This window comes from Podarcis vaucheri (assembly GCF_965113315.1).
Source record: "Podarcis vaucheri genome assembly, chromosome: 12".
NCBI classification, from domain to species: domain Eukaryota; kingdom Metazoa; phylum Chordata; class Lepidosauria; order Squamata; family Lacertidae; genus Podarcis; species Podarcis vaucheri.
Genome location: NC_138750.1, coordinates 42,223,983 through 42,242,660, shown reverse-complemented (window position 1 = coordinate 42,242,660; position 18,678 = coordinate 42,223,983). Strand labels below are relative to the sequence as shown.

The 18,678-nt window shown below is 47.7% G+C and overlaps 1 protein-coding gene and 1 long non-coding RNA gene across 2 annotated transcripts in view; both read left to right on the top strand.

Annotated features, from left to right (window-relative positions):
- LOC309515644 (uncharacterized protein C10orf67 homolog, mitochondrial) overlaps positions 1–10,606 on the top strand; it is a 47,833-nt gene extending 37,227 nt beyond the window's left edge. The window contains exon 16 of the mRNA XM_082193640.1: positions 10,242–10,606. Coding sequence (XP_082049766.1) covers positions 10,242–10,306 — 65 coding nt within the window. The 3' untranslated portion in view covers positions 10,307–10,606. The remainder of the gene's footprint in view (positions 1–10,241) is intronic.
- A 1,144-nt stretch (positions 10,607–11,750) lies between these two features.
- On the top strand, positions 11,751–18,678 carry LOC309515461. The gene is made up of 2 exons (XR_014212492.1): positions 11,751–11,906; positions 18,541–18,678. It is a non-coding gene; the product is annotated as an uncharacterized lncRNA (long non-coding RNA).

Below are 18,678 nucleotides of genomic sequence, written 5' to 3'. Positions count from 1 at the left end.
CTTACAGTGGCTAACCAGATGCCTACAGGATGTTTCAAGCCAGAACCGAACACAATAGCACTCTTCCTCCCTTGCTGCTTCCAGCAACTGGCGTTAAGAAGCACATTTCCTTTACTGGGGTGTTACAGGTGGGGTAATAGCTCTGGTGAGGGACGTTTGTGCTCCTTCTGGGGTACTTTGCCCACCTTTGGTCTCCACCCTGAACTCAGCTCTAACCTGTGGCTCCTAGAAGCTGTCAGCATCCAACAGCAGCCAAACCCTGGGAATGACTTGGACTGGCCTGCTAAACCAGGGGGGTCTCAAACCCTCAGTGAGTTAGGGACTTCCCCTGCATGTAAAGACAGGCTCCCGCATATTGAACAGATAAGACTAATACAGTGGTACCTCGGGTTAAGTACTTAATTCATTCCAGAGGTCTGTTCTTAACCTGAAACTGTTCTTAACTTGAAGCACCACTTTAGCTAATGGGGCCTCCCACTGCTGCCGCGCCGCCGGAGCACGATTTCTGTTCTCACCCTGAAGCAAAGTTCTTAACCCAAGGTACTATTTCTGGGTTAGCGGAGCGTATGTAACCCGAGGTACCACTGTAGTGGGTCCAACGGTCAAGCAGGCAGTTTCTGCATGTGCTGTCAAGGGAAGTGAGGGACATTCGGGGCTCATCGACCTGGGAAGGTAGCGCATCTAGAAAAAGGAAACTTCCTGCCTTGCAGGATTTCTTCGGAAGAAGAAAAGGCCAAGGAGTAAACCCTATAGAAATCTAGAGTGGAGTCCCTAAGATGCTTAGGCAGTGCCTTGAATGTCTCCTTTCAGCAGCTCCCGCAGCCAAGCCAGTACCAAATGTATTGCTCTGCTTTCCCTTGGACCACATCAACGGGGTTAAGAGGAGGGTCTTGTCATCTGGACAGCCCAGGACCTCCATACACACTGCCCAGTCTTGCACCCAGGGGAGGTCACTTTGGTGCTGCTAACACAGCAGTTTGAGTTCACCCCCTCTAGGCACACTCCATTGTCTCTTGAGGCAGATGGATGCAAACAACTGCCTTTACTTGCAAGCAAATCTCATTAGGAATATAGGAAACTATCTTACATCAGGCCATATTATTTGTCCATCTGCCCAAGTGTTGTCTACTTACTGGCAATGGCTCTTTGGTGTCCTCAGGCTGAAGGCATTTCATACCACAAGCTGCTGGAATTGAACCTGAGACCTCCAGCTTGTGCTCTACCCCTGAACTGTGGCCTGTGTCAGGGTAGCCATTGTAGTGCCTTCCACACGTTGCGGGACTGCCATTCTCATCAGCCCCAGCCAGCATGGCCGGTGGTCAGGGAAGACGGGATTTATAGTCCAACACCATCTGAAGGATGCCACATTATCTATCCCTGACCAATATACTTACCTGGGAGTAAGCTTCTGTGTTCAGTGTGCTCTCTCCCAAATAAATGTGTACACAGGATTGCAGACTTTGCTCCTTTTCTTCCTTCCTGGGCCTTTATGCAATTGAGCAGTGTTAAAAATGGGATAGCATCTGAGCTCTTCATTGTGTGATAGAAACCTCAGTTTTGTTTTATGTACTCAAGGAGACTTTTCTCACAGTCTGGTAGAGAGGCACTATTTGCACTGTAATCTTTAGAGACAGTCTTAATGAGCAAGAAAGACACGAACCCCTAAGATAAAACCACTGAGGAACAGCGACTCTTTCCGTGGCTTGTCAGTAGGAGAGAGCTCAAACAGAAATATCTGATGCACAGAAGCAACTCCAGTTTTTTTCCTGATAGATTACACTGTTTGTTTCTATTTCAAATTACTTTGTCAGCGCAAGAAGAAGGGGTTAAGAGGAAGGTCACTCTTAACAGACAGTCACAGTGAAGGGAATGACAAGGAGTTTCTAATAAATTTGAAATCCATATCTCAGTCATTCTTGTAGCCCCTTTGAAGTATAAAACTTAAAACTATTAAATCATTCCCATGGATTCCCAACTGATCTTCTCAAAGGAATGTTTTCAGCAGGTGTCATTAAGAGGAGAAATGCAACACTGCTAGCTTGAAGGAGGTGAAATATATGATTTAACCAAAATTAGGCTATCACTTAAAGTTTTGATGATATCCATAAGAACAATTATTTTTATCTATTTAGAAAGATGTATAAACTGCTTAATTAAAAAAACCTAAGATGTATACATAAAACAATATGAAACAATAATCAATAAAACAAAGTTAAAGTTAGAAAATGTTAGAACCAAGTGTGCATAACTGAAGTATACGTCCATATAGCCTGTCTGAGGTAAATGAGTATTTAGCAGGCATCTTTAAAAAAAGTGAGGGTGGCAGCCTAATCGTAATAGACAAGGCATTCCAAAGCATAGCTGCTGCCACACTGAAAGGGTGACTCCTAGCAAATGTGGAACAGGTATTAAATGGCACTTGTAAAGCTGAACTTAGCTGCCTACTCAACCAGTTCGATCTGTGGAAGTACAAGGTATACTTATTATATGGGACACCAAAAATAGTATTTGGCCAGAAAGAAATCTGTAAGCTGTCAGGCCAACACTGCATCAAACAGAAGTTGATTAGCAATGTTTGTGTTCCATAGAATTGAATGTAACCCCCCAAAAATTCAAGCCAACTCCTATCTGAATAGTTCCAACTCTGTGCTCTGTTTCTTGATCACACTGGAGTGTGGCGGAAGGTTGGAGTGAGACAGAATGATCCGACTCATTCTGCATGGTGACATATCATGCCTCTATCTACATATGCACAAACGCATTGGCTCAATTCTCCAAGCGCTATCCTTTTGCTGTCAAAATGGCAACTAGCCACACATAAGCAGGAAGTATGAGTGGGCTTGGGGAACTCCAATATTTGCAGAATTATATATTTAAACCGCCCACAAATCTTTTGGGGGAAGTCAATATGTGGGGGGGGGGGGTCAACAGCCCAATTCAGGCAGAGCATGCTCATAATGCCAATTGCCTGTTGGCGGGAAAACAAAAAAAACTGCATAGGGTAGAAGAATGGAATGAAGCATTCTGGGAAACTGTGCACAGGAACGACTCCCCCCCCCCTGCAACATCATGTTGCAGTTCCACTTCTCCTTTTCTATTGCTTATAGGAGCAACATCATGTATATAACTTGCTGTCTAACATCCTTTCCGTCTGAATTTTCAGTCATTAGTTTGTGTTAAGCTCATTGACATAAATGGACCGGATATGTAGGCAGTAGAGACTGGTCAGTCTGCCAGCTCCCACCTGTCTGTCTTCTTAATGGCATCCAGTCCAGGAGGTACCCTTGGCTGCCAGCTTCCTCTTCTTTAGTCTCAGTATTGTCCTTGCAGTATTGTCCTCCAGCAGAGAGGAGGATGGGAACAAACCTGAAATTAGTTGGCTCCACCTGTGATTGGCGCTTGCTCCACCTACTTTTGGCCTCCTTATCTCTCCCCCCCCCCTCGCAGTCCCAATGGGCACCAGCCACCTCTGTATTTGGGGGAGGGGTGTATCAAAGTTGCACAGCCACCCTAACAACTCTGATTGTGGAGTGATTCTAGCAGGGATAGAATCTGAGCAGTGGATGTGTACTCTTAAATTCCTCCTTTCCCCAGCAGCTCCTACCTCCTAATCCATTTGTCCGTGTTTCTGTTCACCAACAATATCAGCTCCACATATGCTTTAAAAACAGGAAACGGAGAGAACAATTTTCTCTATTTAATCTGTGTCAAAATATATCCTTAAATATTTGTCAAAGTTTTCTGAACACCTAAGAACAGTGATTACTAATAAGGCTGCTTAATTATTATTTTTTCATTCAATACTGTAACCAATTGCCTAGTAAAAATAAAATCAAAATCAAACATCATTTACTTGCTAAAGGCTCTAATGAAAGTAGTGGAACTTGGAGAAGGGCACGTGTCACTCTGAACATGCCAGTACCGTCGAGACTGAAAGACTGATAAAGCTTTGGCTTCTGGTTTTTCTTTCTGAAAAGAGCTTATTTATTACATAAACTGATCTCTTTATTCCAGCACAGGAATGTCAGATCCTGGAGCTGCAGTGACAGTATCTTATTGAAACATTATAGTGATAACTTTATCAGCAGAGTGTGACACAGGGTGACTCCAGACCACAACATGTGCCTTTGTCATAGGTGTCTACAAACATTTCAGATAAATTGTTTCTTTGGTCTGGAAAAAAAACATCCAATGTCCCTTTGGCTCTCTCCTCTGCATATCTCTTTAACTTTTTTTCTATCTATATATATATTTACAGCGATTTGAATTTGCTGAGAGATAAAAGCCAGGCTGAATGACCAAAAAAAACCCAACCCCCCAAAACCCTCACACATAACATTACTAGTGACTCTTTAAATGGAATTTTTCATTCAGACTTTGACATTAAACTAGAAAAGCCTTTTGGCTGTGACCATACAAGCATAATAAATTGTGTATGTTTGCGATACTGAATGAATCTTGCCCATATGCTGCGCTGCAAGGCTACATGAATGAAGCATTTACCAAATCAGGCCCACCACATTAAACAGAAAAACAATCTTTATTCATGGTAACTTATCAGTTTCAATTAATCAACCTTAACAATGGAAATTCTGATGTGTTCAAGCAACTTGAAAGCAATAGGTCATCTCCAGGGCAGCCATGTTGTGTCTTTGTGCCTATGGCTTCAAACAAAGCAACATCTCCAATAAATGTCCACATACAATTCCATATTGCCAGCATAGCTACTTTTAAACATCTAAGCACGCCTCGGTCTCTAATGTACTGGCTCTGCAGATATGCACTGAGTTTGCCTCGGGTTTTGCTGTTCCCAAATATAATTGTTTTCTAGGATTTTTTTGGGAGCTCTGTTAAGTTCAAACAAAGGAAAAGACATTTCCATTGGATGACCATCCTTTCAGTTCCTCTGCTGCTATGTGAATAAGCATTGTGCAAACCATTCCAATGGTATTGAAAGGGGGTAACCATTGGTTTGATTTGGTTACACGGTTTCCTAAAGCGCTCCCTCCCACTGCCTTAGGGTCTGTGAAAGGTCCGTGACCTGTTTAGAACTGCCAAGTGAAATGTCATGTCGCCCCTCCCAAAGGGGAGTATCTGCATTCATTTGATCAGTATAAAAAATGATTGGGGATGGCGAGATCAGTGCTTTTGAATTGCAATTTATAGCAGTTTACAAAAATGCACATTGTTGGAAAAGAAAACATGGAAGTGTTTCTTTCTAAATTGCATTACCTGTGAAATGTCATTAGTCTTTTTAGGATATTTGCATCCAATTTTTACTATGAAAAACTCAAGAGAGGCTTGAAGCGAAGAAACAGGCTCCCCCCCCCCATTGTATTAACTCTTACTCCTCTTGTTCTTATTCTGTATTTAATTTTGGCATCAAGTATCTGGAAACTAGAGTTTCATGCAAACTTCCTTTTTTATTGCTGCCTTCTTTATGATAATAGCATGTGGTGCTGATTTCTCCAGCATGACACGATGATCATATCTTCCTACATTGTTTAAATACATTTGGTGTATGTGTGTGTGTTACAACAGCATCTAGATTGATATTTTCTCTTTATTCAGTCCCCATACTCTGAGATCTATGGGTGATGAAAGGTATATAAATTTAATAATAAATAATAATAATAATACTATAATAATAATACTCTTCCCAACCCTCCTTTTTTTGTAAAAAGCTTTTCAAGATATTCAGGCAATTTGTAAAAAGTCATTTGTTGCACTGGAACAAATTGTTGTGACCAGTGTTTCATTTATAACTGGAGGCACAGCAGTTGAAATAGTTTGGAATCCCATTTTAGGCTGCCTCTGTGTGTGAGTGTGAGTGTGTGTACATTACACAGAATATCCATGTGGTTTATTCCCTATTTGGAAAAGATAGGTTATCTTAATACATACATATTTTAATTGCGCGCACGCACACACACATTATAAATTCTGCATTATTTTCCTGAACCAGAATGGAGAGCTCACATTACAGATGTGCCAGAAGTAGGCAAGTTTCAGATGGGTTGGCTACAGCTAACTTCTGCCCTTTCCCTGCCCTAGAATGAGAGGCTTACTTGTTTCACCTCCCAGCAGAGACTGAGGCTGGTTATTTATAGGGATTCCCTCGGAGGCACCGTAGGCACCTGCTTCCCAAACTCTGGAAGGTTCAAAGTAGGACAGCAGTATTTCATTAACTGGTGCATAGGTGACGTCACCTGATTAACTGCTAAGCCTCAAGACGTCACTTTCCACACAAGCAGCAACATGTGGGTGAACAATGAGAGGTTTCCACAGCAGCTGGAATAAAAGCTAACATGTAAATTAATGCGGCACGTGAAAGGACAGCATTGGCTCCTTTTCTACAGTGTTCCCCTCTGCCTGAGAATTTTCAGCTGGATCCACAATAGAGTTGCCACCTTTCTTTTTTCCTTTTTCTCTACTCTGAACAGCTGCATCGTGACAGAAGTTCAACAAGTGTAACTTTATCTCAGCATGACGGGAAAGGCTGCACCCATTGAACTTCTGCCTTTTGCACAAATCTCATCGAGGCAAAGGCTCTGCCAGGAAAATATAACCACCCTGATTTTACCACATTGTACAACAGGCTGTGCCTCTTGAAAAATCAGCTCCACCTGTCTCCACTTTAAGGACAACTTTTCAAAATCCCCTCCCCTGTGCGAACAGGTGAAACAACCCTCACTTCCACTCCCATCACAAATTAATTCCTTGTATGCAAGTCCCCCTTGCTTAAAACAGAATGTGTTTCCATGTGTGTTTAGTGCTTAGGTTGACAGTTAGCACAATCCTATACATGTCTACTCAGAAGTAAGCCCTACAGACTTCACTGGGACTTACTCCCAGGTAAGTGTGTATAGAATTGCAGCTTTAAAGATAGTGTGTTTCAGGGTCTGTCTTCAGGTCTGCATAGGATAGTAGCCTTTCATTATGTGGTGTCTATTAGCCCTGAATTATCTGTATTCCATTGGAAGCTGCCTTATACTGGGTTCCAGGGGTCTGCAACCTTTAAGACAAAAAGAGCCACTTGGACCCGTTTCCGAAGAAAAAAAACCTGGGAGCCGCAAAACCATCACGACATTTAAAGCATGCATGCTGCTGCCCTCCGATCTGACAGCAGGAGGGAAGGTGATGTCGGGACGGTGCACAAGTACCACTAGCACTTAACGCAACCCTTTATTGTTTTTGCCTCAAGAGGCTAAAGTGGCTAGCCACCTGGAAACTGCAAGCGAGCAGTTAGAGGTGTGCAGCCCAATCCTATGGATGTGTTCATGCAAGGGAGTCTTGCCCCTTTAAAAGCCAATGGAGCATCTCCACACCATCAAAATAATATACCATTTTGATGGCCCATTGATTCCAGCCTGTTTTGTGTGTTTTTAAATGAACTTGAAGCACAATCAAAATGAGATAAGAGAAAAATACCAACAAAATATTCAGGAGAAGGACCTGAAATCTCTCTGATGTTCTACCAGGTCTCCTCGTGGCGCTGGCTTAAACACGGCAGGTAGTATAGAGTTGGGGTTGGGGTATATTAAACCCCTCATGAAATCTTCCTGGTCTTAGCTCATGAGCAGGTGATGTCCTGTCTGGTGGCAGGTGGGGGAGCATCTGGTAGTGCGTGTATTGCTTTGACGGTCTATTGTCAGAGGTTTTCAACCTTTTTGAGTCCATGGCTCCCTTGACCAACTACACTCTTTCTGCGGCACCCCTGTGGGGCTCAGGAGCCCAGTTATGAGCTGGCAGCCTCTTTCCCTTGTGGAGTGTTCCCTCGGCCTCCTCTCTTCTCCCCTTGGGAGTCCTCTGGGCAGCTGCTGCTGCCGCCCCTGGTCTCTGAACTACTCTTCCTCCCGCCCCTGCCGCCCCAAAGACAGGTGCCTCCTCACACTGACCCAAAGGGGCCTGGGACTTGTCTGTCCATTCCCAACAGCAAGGGCTGGCGGGCAGGCTGGCTGGGCTCCCTCGCTTGCTTGCTTGCTGAGGCTGCAACCAGCACCCCCTGACCAGCCCCAGAGGCACCATTCGCCTGCAGAGCTTATAGCCAGTGTTGCTGCAACAAACAGCTGTGCAAGCCTTTGGGAGGCAGAGATGCAAGAAGGCATCAGAGGAGAGGGGGAAGGAAAGAGGAACAAAGGCCAGTGTTGCCCACAGCACCCCTGGTCTATGTAGTAGGTGCTACTGTTGTTGTTTTTTAAAAATAGTGTTTTGTGGCACACTAAAAGCTAATAGATTTGTGTGGGATTGTTGAGGGTGGCAACAGGGGCATAGGAAGGGGGGCGGGTCGCCCTGGGTGCCCTCACTGAGGGGAGTGACATTTGTGCAACCCCTCCGCCTGCCCAAGCCTACCCTGAGCTGTTGGGGTAAGGGGGAGCTGCGCCACTTTGCCAGTGGCATTCCCCCCTTCCCCCTTCGTTTTGACAGCTTGGGGGAGGCTTGGGAATCGCAGGCGGGCAGTGCGCCAAGTGTCTGCCATGGGTGGCTTGCTCCTCCCCCATGAGCGGCTTGCTCTGTCCCTGGCTGCAGGGCGCATGCACCACTCCAGACACCGGAGCGGCTACCCCACGCCTGGGAGGGCACCCTCTGTGCCATGCCCCCCTCGGGAGCACACCCTGGGCAGCCACCCTGGGCAGCGCAGGCATATGCTCCACTTCTGGGTGGCAGGAGAGGATATATTGTTTATTACTATCCTTCCTAACTTGCGCTAGCAAGTTTCTTCACTTAGCGGAGTGCATTCCCTTTCTTACACAAAAGAAAACTGGTTGCAAACTCGTGTAATTTTCTTAAGACAATAAGCAATTCAATCTGGCTTGTCCAGATTGAGGTATGTTTTAATATTCCTGTAAGACCCCTTTTGAATCCCTCCTAAAAGAATAAAGATACCACAGTCTACTTATTAATAAGTAGCAAAAAGGAGTTTTACTCACGATCAGGCAGAGCACAGTGTGATCCCTGAAGGCAGGCTTAAGGCTTAAAGTTACAAACATGTACAAACAGGTTTACCCCATATGGAAGATGATCAGGGGAACTGCTGTGGCAGCCAGCAGCAGCGGCGTAGCGTGAGTTGTCAGCACCCGGGGCAACGCAAGTAATTTGCGCCCCCTAACCCGGGGCAAGGCAAGTAATTTGCGCCCCCCCCCCAACCCCTAACCTGCGAGTTGCCGCGCAAACAACGCTGCTTGCCCGGAGGATGGAGGCAGAAGCAGCCGCCGCCTGTGGCTGGGCTGAGGGGATGGCGGCGGCGGCAGGGTGCAGAGGCTGCCCGTGCCCGGCCAGGCGTCGGTGGCGGCGGCGGCGCTGCTGCAGCGGCTGCTCCTCCTGCGAGCAGTGAGCGGAGCGCAGCCACAGCGACGGCGGGGGCGCGCGCGCTAGGGCGCAAGGCTGGCGGTGGCAGCGGGGAGCCCGGCGGAGGAAGGAACTTGTCCCTTCCCTCTGGACTCGCGCCCCCCCAGATGTTGCGCCCGGTGCGGTCGGCACCCCTGGCACCCCCCACGCTACGCCACTGGCCAGCAGTACAGTCCAGGTGATGCAGGAAACAGGCAGGACGAACAGGAAGGTCGAAAAGAGAAGAAGGTAGCAGCATGACTTGGCCTTTTACCAGGTCTGGAAAGGTCGTGCCCACCTACTAGTCACATGCAAGGAAGGATGCTCCAGGCCAAGAAGAACAGGAAGTTTCAACTGGCTGGACCAAACATTCCCTTGCATGTCCACTCTAGCAAAACAAGGAATGTTGTATTTGACTGCTCCTAGTGGATTACATCCCACAATTTGTTGTGGTGGCAGAAGGTTGTGTAGACTTTATCAAATGTGGGACGTGCTCCAGAGCCCACATCAACAGATGCATGAAGTAGCATCCTCTCCTTGAATCTGATGTAGACTCTGGTCCACACTAAAACTTATATGCAGTGTAATCCTACACGTGTCTATTCAGAAACAAGCCCTGCTTTCCTCAGTGGTGCTTACCTCCAGGTAGGTGATGCAGTGGCTTGCAAGCCTTACCCTTCAGGGTGCAGCAATCCTTTCTGCAGCAGACTGATTTGGTTTAGAAGGGCTCATCAGTCCAATGAACAAAGCGGTGGGAAGGCAATATGCCAAATGCTGTTTTTATCATAGTCTTCCGACAGTGGAAAATAGCTGTTTATAACCCCCTCCAAATTGACCTGTATGGAATACAGCGCTGCATTGAATTCCAAGGTGCAGTTTCAAGCTATCTGTGTTCTCTCTCTTCCTCTTCTCAGCTTCAGAGTCCGCGGATGAGGAAGAGTTTGATCAATTGCCTTCACCCCGTTCATCTATACGCTGATAGCTGGGGTAAGAGCCACCTGTGGGAAGAAAAGGCAAGAGAGAAAGCAAGAGTCCCCCTCAACATCTGGTAACATGCAGAGGATGTCCTGCTCAGCTGCCCTGTCCAGTGAATGCTTTCAGTTCTCCTACCAATCCCATGGGGTGCACAGGAAACCATCTCTCCTGAGTAATGGAGACCTGCCAAGCTGAATAGTTTCTACTGCACACACTTTGTGTGCAAGTTTGTCCAGAGAGTTGGCTTAGGGTTACTTTTTTCTGCCTTAAAGAACAAACAGCCTTAAATAAAGAGTTAACTTAAGGCACATCTTTCTGAGCCTTTACATTACACTGCAACTGCTTTCAGTTAAAATGTAACTAGAAGTTGGTCCTTATATTCAGCCTGAAGGCTGCAAATCCAGTTTTGGCAAGGAGTAAAACCAAATCCCATATCATCATTCTGCAATCATATTAGAATGTGCGTGTGCAGATTCGGTGCTGCGGGTTGCGAACGTGCCTCCCGCACGGATCACGTTCGCAACCCGAGCGTCCACTATAGTTAAAATCTTATAGTAATGTTGGTAACCTTTTAATGGCAGCCTGTTCAGAATCAAAGGTTTCTTTAATTATTGCAAACATGGGAAACTACTTTACATAGACTCTGAACCAGACCATTAGTCTTTCTATCACATTACCCACACACTGACTGGCAGCAGTTCTCCGGGGACTTAGGTAGAAGCCTTTCCCAGCTCAACCTGGAGGTACCAGGAATTCCATGTGGCCAGCCGGGAAGCTACCATCCTTATTTCTTCCTAATACCTCTTACTGTTTTTAGCCTTGTACATTGCTTTAGCAAATGCTGAAAGCATGTCTGGTTTTGTTTTGTTTTTACTTTATTTTGAAATAATAACATACAGATGCCATTTTATCTTCACTCAAGTTGCAACAAGGCTTACGTAGCCAGGAATCTTCTCCCTAATGCAAATATATTTACCTTGAGCCTGTGAGGTTCATGTGGGAATGTTCAAGGTGGCAGGAAAGGATATATTGTTTATTAATATGCTTCCTAACTTGCGCTAGCAAGTTCCTTTACTTAGCAGAGTTACATCCCCCTTTTTGCATGCACAGCAGACAGCTGGTTGCAGGCCTGTGTACTATTGTACAGTTCAGTCTGTCTCTGATTGAATTGTACGTTCCTGTTAAGTTCCCTTAAATCCCTCTTAAAAGAATAAAGACTCCACAATCTTATTCAAAGTCAATAAAAGGAGTTTACTCACATCAGTTCACAGTTGGATTTCTGAAGACACTTAGTTACAAATATGTACATGCAAATCTACCCCATATGGGGGAATAATCCCAGTGCTTCTGCTAGCTGAGAGCTAGCAGAGCAGTCCTAAAAGCTGGTCAAAGGAAGAAGGAAATCAAAAAGGTGTGCTGCGTGACTCGTCCTTTTTTTGCCTGGACACACCCACCTCCTATTACATGCAAAAGGAAGGATGTTCCAGCCAGGAGGAACAGGAAGTTTCGACTGGCTGGACCAAACATTCCCTCGCATGTCTTCTCTAGCATTACAAGGAACGTTGTACTTGACTGTCTCTCATGGATCACATCCCACAGTTCAGGTGGGTAAGGAGCTTTTACTGCCCCTCAAGCACAACCAACCACACCCAAACGGAATGCCAACAAGAACCACCAGGTGATACGGGAGGTACTGCGCTCTTTTAAGAAGTGACTTCCTCCATCCCTTAAGCCAACCTTTTGAGAGCCAAACAGTGGGTACAGCCACAGGTAAAGGTGGTTAGAACAATGAATGTGATGCTTACTTTGCCTGGTAGGTGACATTCCACTCACATTAAAAGAGGCATCGTGAGGGTTTAAGGACTCGTTCCAGCCAGGTAAAAGGCCTACAACAGGGATGGTGATGGATGTGGCTTGGGGAAAGGGACGTGGTGCAGGGATAATCCCAAGAGCCCAATCAGAGGGATCGAGAGGGCCCATTTGACCACCGCTGACCTCAACCATCTACATTCAAATCCAGTTGCACAATGTTAACAATTTTCACCTTTTTGGATTGTTGGAACTCCAAGTGCCAAGTCCTCCACTGAGGACCCCCTAATAATGAACCCTGAGCCTGGATGGTGGTGAATTGATTGGAGACTCCCTTGTGGTTTGGTGGGGAGGGAAGTGCTTCTCCCCCACGTCCGACCCACACAATGGCCCCTCTGCAGCAGCCCTTGCCATTCTTCAGGCATCAGCTCCTTTTGCTGTGTGTGCCACAGGCGCTTCCAAAGGATTGTTGCCCTAGAAACTTGGTTTCAGCCTCCTGCTATATATCAACAAGCTTGTTTTAGCAGTCCCTTGGCTGAATTACAGTTACACAGTTTGGCGCTTCTTTCAAATTTCCTCCCATCACTTGGGCCAAAGAAAGGAATTTTTTCCCTCCTTTAGAAATGAATTGGCTTAATTAGTAAGTAGATTAATGGCAATGGCTGGTGAGTTGGTTTCCAGCAGAGTTTCACCAGAGAGGGTTAATCGGAGTCAGGGCTGGAATCTTTCCCAGAACTGGCTGCCAGCCATTTTTCCACCAACCAATCAACCCCAGAAAACAAACGCTCTAGTCGCAGTACCTACCCGAGAAATAGAGCTGGTGGGGTTTTGCTTTCAGAGACACCAGCAGCAAAAGCTGCCCAAATAAGCAACTTTGCCTAATGTTATTCCAAGGGGGGGGGGGGACGGACCCAGACCAAATGGGTTACAGTCTGAGAAATGGATAGCTAGAGGGTTGGACGCGGAAATGAACGCAAACCTCAGCTCGTTTGCTGCCTAGGGCAGGTCACTCTTTCTCCGTCGTCTTCCTCAGTTGTAAAATGTGGATAGGGCTTGCATGCGATAGTGAGGACTGATAACATCAAGAGTCCGAAGCCTTGAATTGTACTTAGGGCGTGCATAACCGCGTCCTTCTAAGATAAAACCTCGTCCTTTGATAAGTCCCACCGACTTTAACTAAGCGTAGGGGCTGATTCACACATGCATGTACACGTCCCTCAGCACCGTATGGATCAATGTGGGTATTTGCGTGAACGCCCTCTGTTGGAAAGCATTGCGTTTGAAGTGGTGTCAGCTGATAAGAGCTATCTCTAAGGCGTGTTGACTTTTTGTGACGGCTGTTCCACATGTGCAAGTAATCCCCTGGAGTCATGTATACACTTGACCTTACTTTCAAGGCATCCCTACTTAGCCCATTTCCTCATGAGAAGTCTTGGAAACTGCACCCAAAGTGTGAGAGTCTACAGATGGACGCAGCCGCTCACCCACGCGATCCCTTTGCTGTAGGCTTTTAGCAAGGCTTTTGAGTTTCGCTGGTACTTGGTTAGAGAAATCAATATGTTGCATCCAGCTAACCTACACTAAAAACAAATCACTCTGAGAAATGAACTATAAAATGAAGCTGGATCCTTCCTTGTTAAAAACCACACACCAAAATATAGATTGTTAAACTGGATCACATATTTCCATTTCCCCTAAATATGGAACCACCACCACAAAACTCCTTAAAATTGAAGAGTGCACAATGAGAATAGGCAACATTCACTCTTATTTTTCCCATACCGATAAAAATGCATTCATAATTTAACTGGCAGCTGCAAAAAAAAAGTCTTGCAAAAAGAAAAAACCCTGCTGAGAAATGCATATAATAGGAAAAACAGGTCGCCTGGACAGCAGTGTAATTAATGCCAGAAAAGGCCAAGCCGGTTTCATAGATTCTCTTTTGAGGATATCAAGACGAGACCCAGTGAAAAATGACGCATGCTTTAGCATTTCAGAAAGCTGGCAACTGGCAGAGCTTCTCTTTCCTTCCCCCCTTCCCCACTCCTTTTTCTCCTCTTTAACTTTCTGCCTCCGAACAAAGGGGTCGGCAGAACTAGCTAGGTTGTAATGAGTTCTGTGTCCCTAGCCTATTAAGGGCATCATGGAAACATATTGTATCGAAATAGTTTGGAGGAGAATACTGGGGATGAAAGAGAATGGGTGCTTTGATCAGCTCCCTGGGGTCCTGAGTGCGCACAGACCGGCTTGCAAGGTCTTATTCAGCTCCAGCGAGACACACTTACAAGACCATTCAATGTGATTTGCATATCTGTAATTTATCACATTGGGTCCCCCGAACATTTTTTTTTTTGCAAGGTAAATAAAAGTTGGGTTGAATAACAAATATCAATCATCTCAGAGAGAGAAGGGAGGGAGAGAGGGAGAAGGAACTGTCTGCGCAACCCACAGTAACGCTGAAGAAGTCTGCAAAGAGAGGCAAAGAAAACGTTTAGCCCAGCAAAGAGAAGTTCAAAGAGTCCGTTAGACAACAGGTTCAAGGCTAGTAAAAAAAATAAATGAAGCTTTTGGCAACAGTTGCCATCCAGCGCTGTCCTGCCACTAACAAAGCTTTTGGGAACCGAACTCGTAAAAAGAAATCGCCCCCAGGCACCTAGGAGGGAAGGCGATGCTTGTGCCTTGCCCTGCAAAGCGAAAGATAAAAAGTTGGCACCTTGCTTTAAGGGAAGAAAGTGTCTTGGGACACTCAGAGAACGCCCTTCGCCTCTTTCCATCTTCCTTAATTTCAGACGTCCCCTGTTAACTGGTTGTAAACTTTTACTGGAGACCGAGAGGGGAGCATTTCTTTTTTTAATCGCTCTTCCCTCCCCCCCCAGTCCATAAGAGACATCAGTAAGAAAAGGTTTTTGGGGGGAAGAGGATGAGATTCCTCTCCAAAACAAGAGGCAAGTTAACAGGCTGGCATTGTTCGGCGCTCTCACAAACTTCAGCGCAACAGCAAATAAGAATCTTCAACTTGACCTTGGAAAAGGGCTCCGCGCCTCCAGCTAATCTATCAAGCCACCCCCAGTGACAATGATGTATTTCCAAGTATTGTCAGATCATGAAAAGATTGATAAATTCGCCGCTGCACACCCAGACGGAGCGCTCCTCTTTGCAAGGAGGAGGCACGCTGGAAAAAGTGCGCCTCCTCGTCCGCAGGTCTTGGGGAGGGAAAGGGGCGAGGGGGGAGCAAGAGCCGAGAGAGGCGCTCAAGGGAAGAGAAACGAGTTCTCTTGAAAGCAGACCGGTCATATTTCTTGGAGGAGCACGAGAAAGCTGGAGACAATCCTTCTCATATTAAACGCAATATTTCTTGGCTTTGGCGAGGAACAAAAGTCATAGCAAGACGTCTTTGTGACTAATTCAGTCAAAGGGCCGGCTCTGGTTCCCCCTGCAGAAAGGTCACTGTCGTTGTGTATGGTCCACCAAGGGGGGGATTTCACAGGGAAAACGGAGCCAGCTGTCCCTGTCACACTCTCCGCACTGGGGGAGCCCACACTGTGCATGGTTGTTAACTTCATTCTACACACCTGCAAAATCTACCCATTTCCAAGACTTTTCAAGGGGCTTTTTTCTTCTTCTTTGGAACTCCCCTTTTTTTGCCTTCTCCACTTTTGACAACAACTATTCAAGTTTTTCTTGAAAGCGCTGGGAGGGAAGGAAGAAGGGGGGCGCTTTCTCAGCTTCGGGTGGGTGCCCATTGAGCGCCTAGCCAAAGGAGCTGCCTTCCCACAAAGCGAAGTTTGACAAAGTCCCAAATAACTTTGCACCGACGTGGAAACGGCCTGTTGCTAACGGAAGTGCCCTTTAGCCAAAGCGCGAGCTGCAAATCGCGAAGGCTGCTGCCCGGGCAGGCGCTCTCCCGCTTCCCCCCGCGCGCTCCTTGCACTCCCGGCTCTTCGCTTCGCTCCAGCGCCACAAACGGCATCACCTTTCACTCCCTTCTCCCTTCCTCGCTTCTGCACCTCCAAAAAAGAAAACCACTCAGCCACACTCCAGGGGCCTTTCAGATTCCGTCGGGGCTGAGAAAGGCTCAGGCTCCCCAGAAGCGATCGCTTTAATTGGAAAGGAATGTAATGCCCAGCCAGTGGGGCCACTCTCTTTCCCAACTTCGGTCTAGAGCAAAATGAGGAGCTTGGAGAGAGAAGGAGTCCTGACGGGGTTTCCAGTCATGGGAAACGGAGGCTGCTTTGAGGGCCTCCCGCGACCAACCTCTTGCCCCCACAGACTCCGGGTTCTTCCCCCGGCCCGGCAGCATCCCTCCCGCGTCCCCATTGACCCTCCTCGAAAGCAACGCTTTCGGCATAGGCCTCGCTAGGCACTGGAGGCCCGTCAAGGCGCCGTTGCGCCAAAGGCGACAAGAACAACCCCCTTGCCTTAAGGAGAGGGGGAAACGGCTCCCCAAAAGGCCATTCCCCAGAAAAGGCGGGCGGAGGTGTGCCTTCGCCCGGGGCTGGCAAGCCCAGGCTGCCTCAGGGAAGCTTTGCGCGGGACAGCAGCTCGCTGGCAGCGGGACAGGCGTTCCGCGCAACAAGTTCCCTCAGAGCAGGTGCGCGGCAAGGGGAGGGGAAAGGAGCTGCCGGCGCGACCAGCGAATGAGCCGGGCGGTTCAGAGAAGCCCAACGGGGCTCCGGGGTGCGGGCCGAGGTCAGGGACGAGGCACCCTTTGCCTGGGCGCCTCTGGCCCGCGAGACGGGCGGCCTGGAGGCAGGAGTGGGCGCGGAGCTGGCAGCGAGCGCCAGCGACACAGTTCCTGTCAGGGGAGCCCGGTTCTTCTCCCTCTGACAGGCGCTTGGAGGGCGGGTGGCGGGGCCGAGGCGACGCTCGCCCCTTCGCCTTCCCCTCAGGGTGTCCGCAGCCACCAAGCCGCCTCCTGCTCGCGAGCCCGCGCCTCAGACCGCCTCGCCTTGCTGGGGGTCCCTCTTGGAGACCTCCATGCGCAACGAGGCCAGGGCAGGCGGACACCTCTTGTTGGAGGTCTCTTTGCCGTCTCCTGGGGCCTCGTGGGCAAAAGGAAGGGGGCTGGCTCTGCGGCAGGGGGTCCTCTGCTCTCTGGGGTGCCGCGAGCGGGCCTCTCGCCGGCCCCCCGGAGCCACAGGCACTGAGGGGAGAAGAGGGGCGCATGCGCGTCTCCAGCCGGGGACCCTCCCCAGGCGCTCGCTCCACAGTTTGGGGAAAGTTTGGCCAAGCTGCCCAGAAAGGCGCCTGGCCCTCGAGCGACGAACGTGAAGCGCCAGAGAGCTGGGCGGAGGCCTCCGGAGGCTCCCCGGCTCCTGCTGGGGGCGAAGTGGGGCCGGGGGGCGCTCGGGGGGGTGAGGAGCGAGGCTTTTAGGAGGCCCACCGAGGCCCCTGCGCACCAATCTGGCGGCGCGCTCGGCTGAGGAGGCTGCTCTCTTGTGCAGCCGCGCGCGCCTCATTCGCCGCGCCAGCCACTCAGGCGCCCCCCTCCCCCCGCCCCTTTGTTCGCCTTAAAAGTAATGCTGCGAATTAAAAGAAATGACAATGTTTTCCCCCTGCTCGCAAGTCCCGGAGAAGGGCCCTTGAGCTTGGCAAAAATCAGGCGAATCATTCAGCGTGCCACCCCGCACCTGTGATCTTGGCATTGAAAACCCCGCAGACCTATTCCCTATTAAACTTAATTATTCCCCCCAGGCACACAATGGTTGAAATGGAGCAGGTTGGAGTCTGTTTATTGGTCGTAAATGTTTTTCTGAAGATCTTCTGAATCTCATTGTTAGCTCGTTGTTTGAGTCTGCCCTCTTTCTTTCAGCCTAGAGTAGCCTTGGACTTTTCAATTTTCAATCGTAACATCTGCTTAATCGTACGGATCAAAATATGGAGACACAAAACATATGTAATGGTGGATTTGTTAAATCCTGGTAATGAGTTATTAACAAGGGAAAACAATAGGCCAGGATGGTGAGAGCCGTATGGTAACAGAGTCACTTTATGCAACGCCTGACGTTCCCCTTCTTGATAAATGGAACTAAGGTCTGAACGCCAGGTGATAGCAAGAAAATCAATGTCTTTAGAGGCCAGCACGGAGACTTTTTTTTCTGTGTGAAAAATTAGGAGACATAAAATGTAATTGGCTGATCAAGGAGGGGGGAAAGTAGTGGTCTTAAGTTTAATTGCCCGTTGAAGGCTGAGCAAAGGCAGACAAAAAAGGGAAAAAAGAAGCAAGACTCTGGGCCTGTTTGTTTGCTAGCATCTCAGCTCCCACTGCAAGTGCATCATTGAAAATGTGTTTTATTATAACACATGCCATGCTTTACAGTTCCCATATTGTGTCAAGACAATGCTTAATGGTACATTAAAGACAAGCAAACCATGCCAACACGTCTTGGAGACATTGTAAGGGCCTCTCTCTCCCTTTGCTTGTTTTAGGCAGCTGCAGCTCAGCACCCAGAAAAACACAAAAAGAACAAGTTTGAAATACCAGGTGCATCCGAGGGAAACCCGACAGGGATTGATATGTTATAGCCCAGGACATGAACCTAGCAATAAAGATATCATTTCGATTGT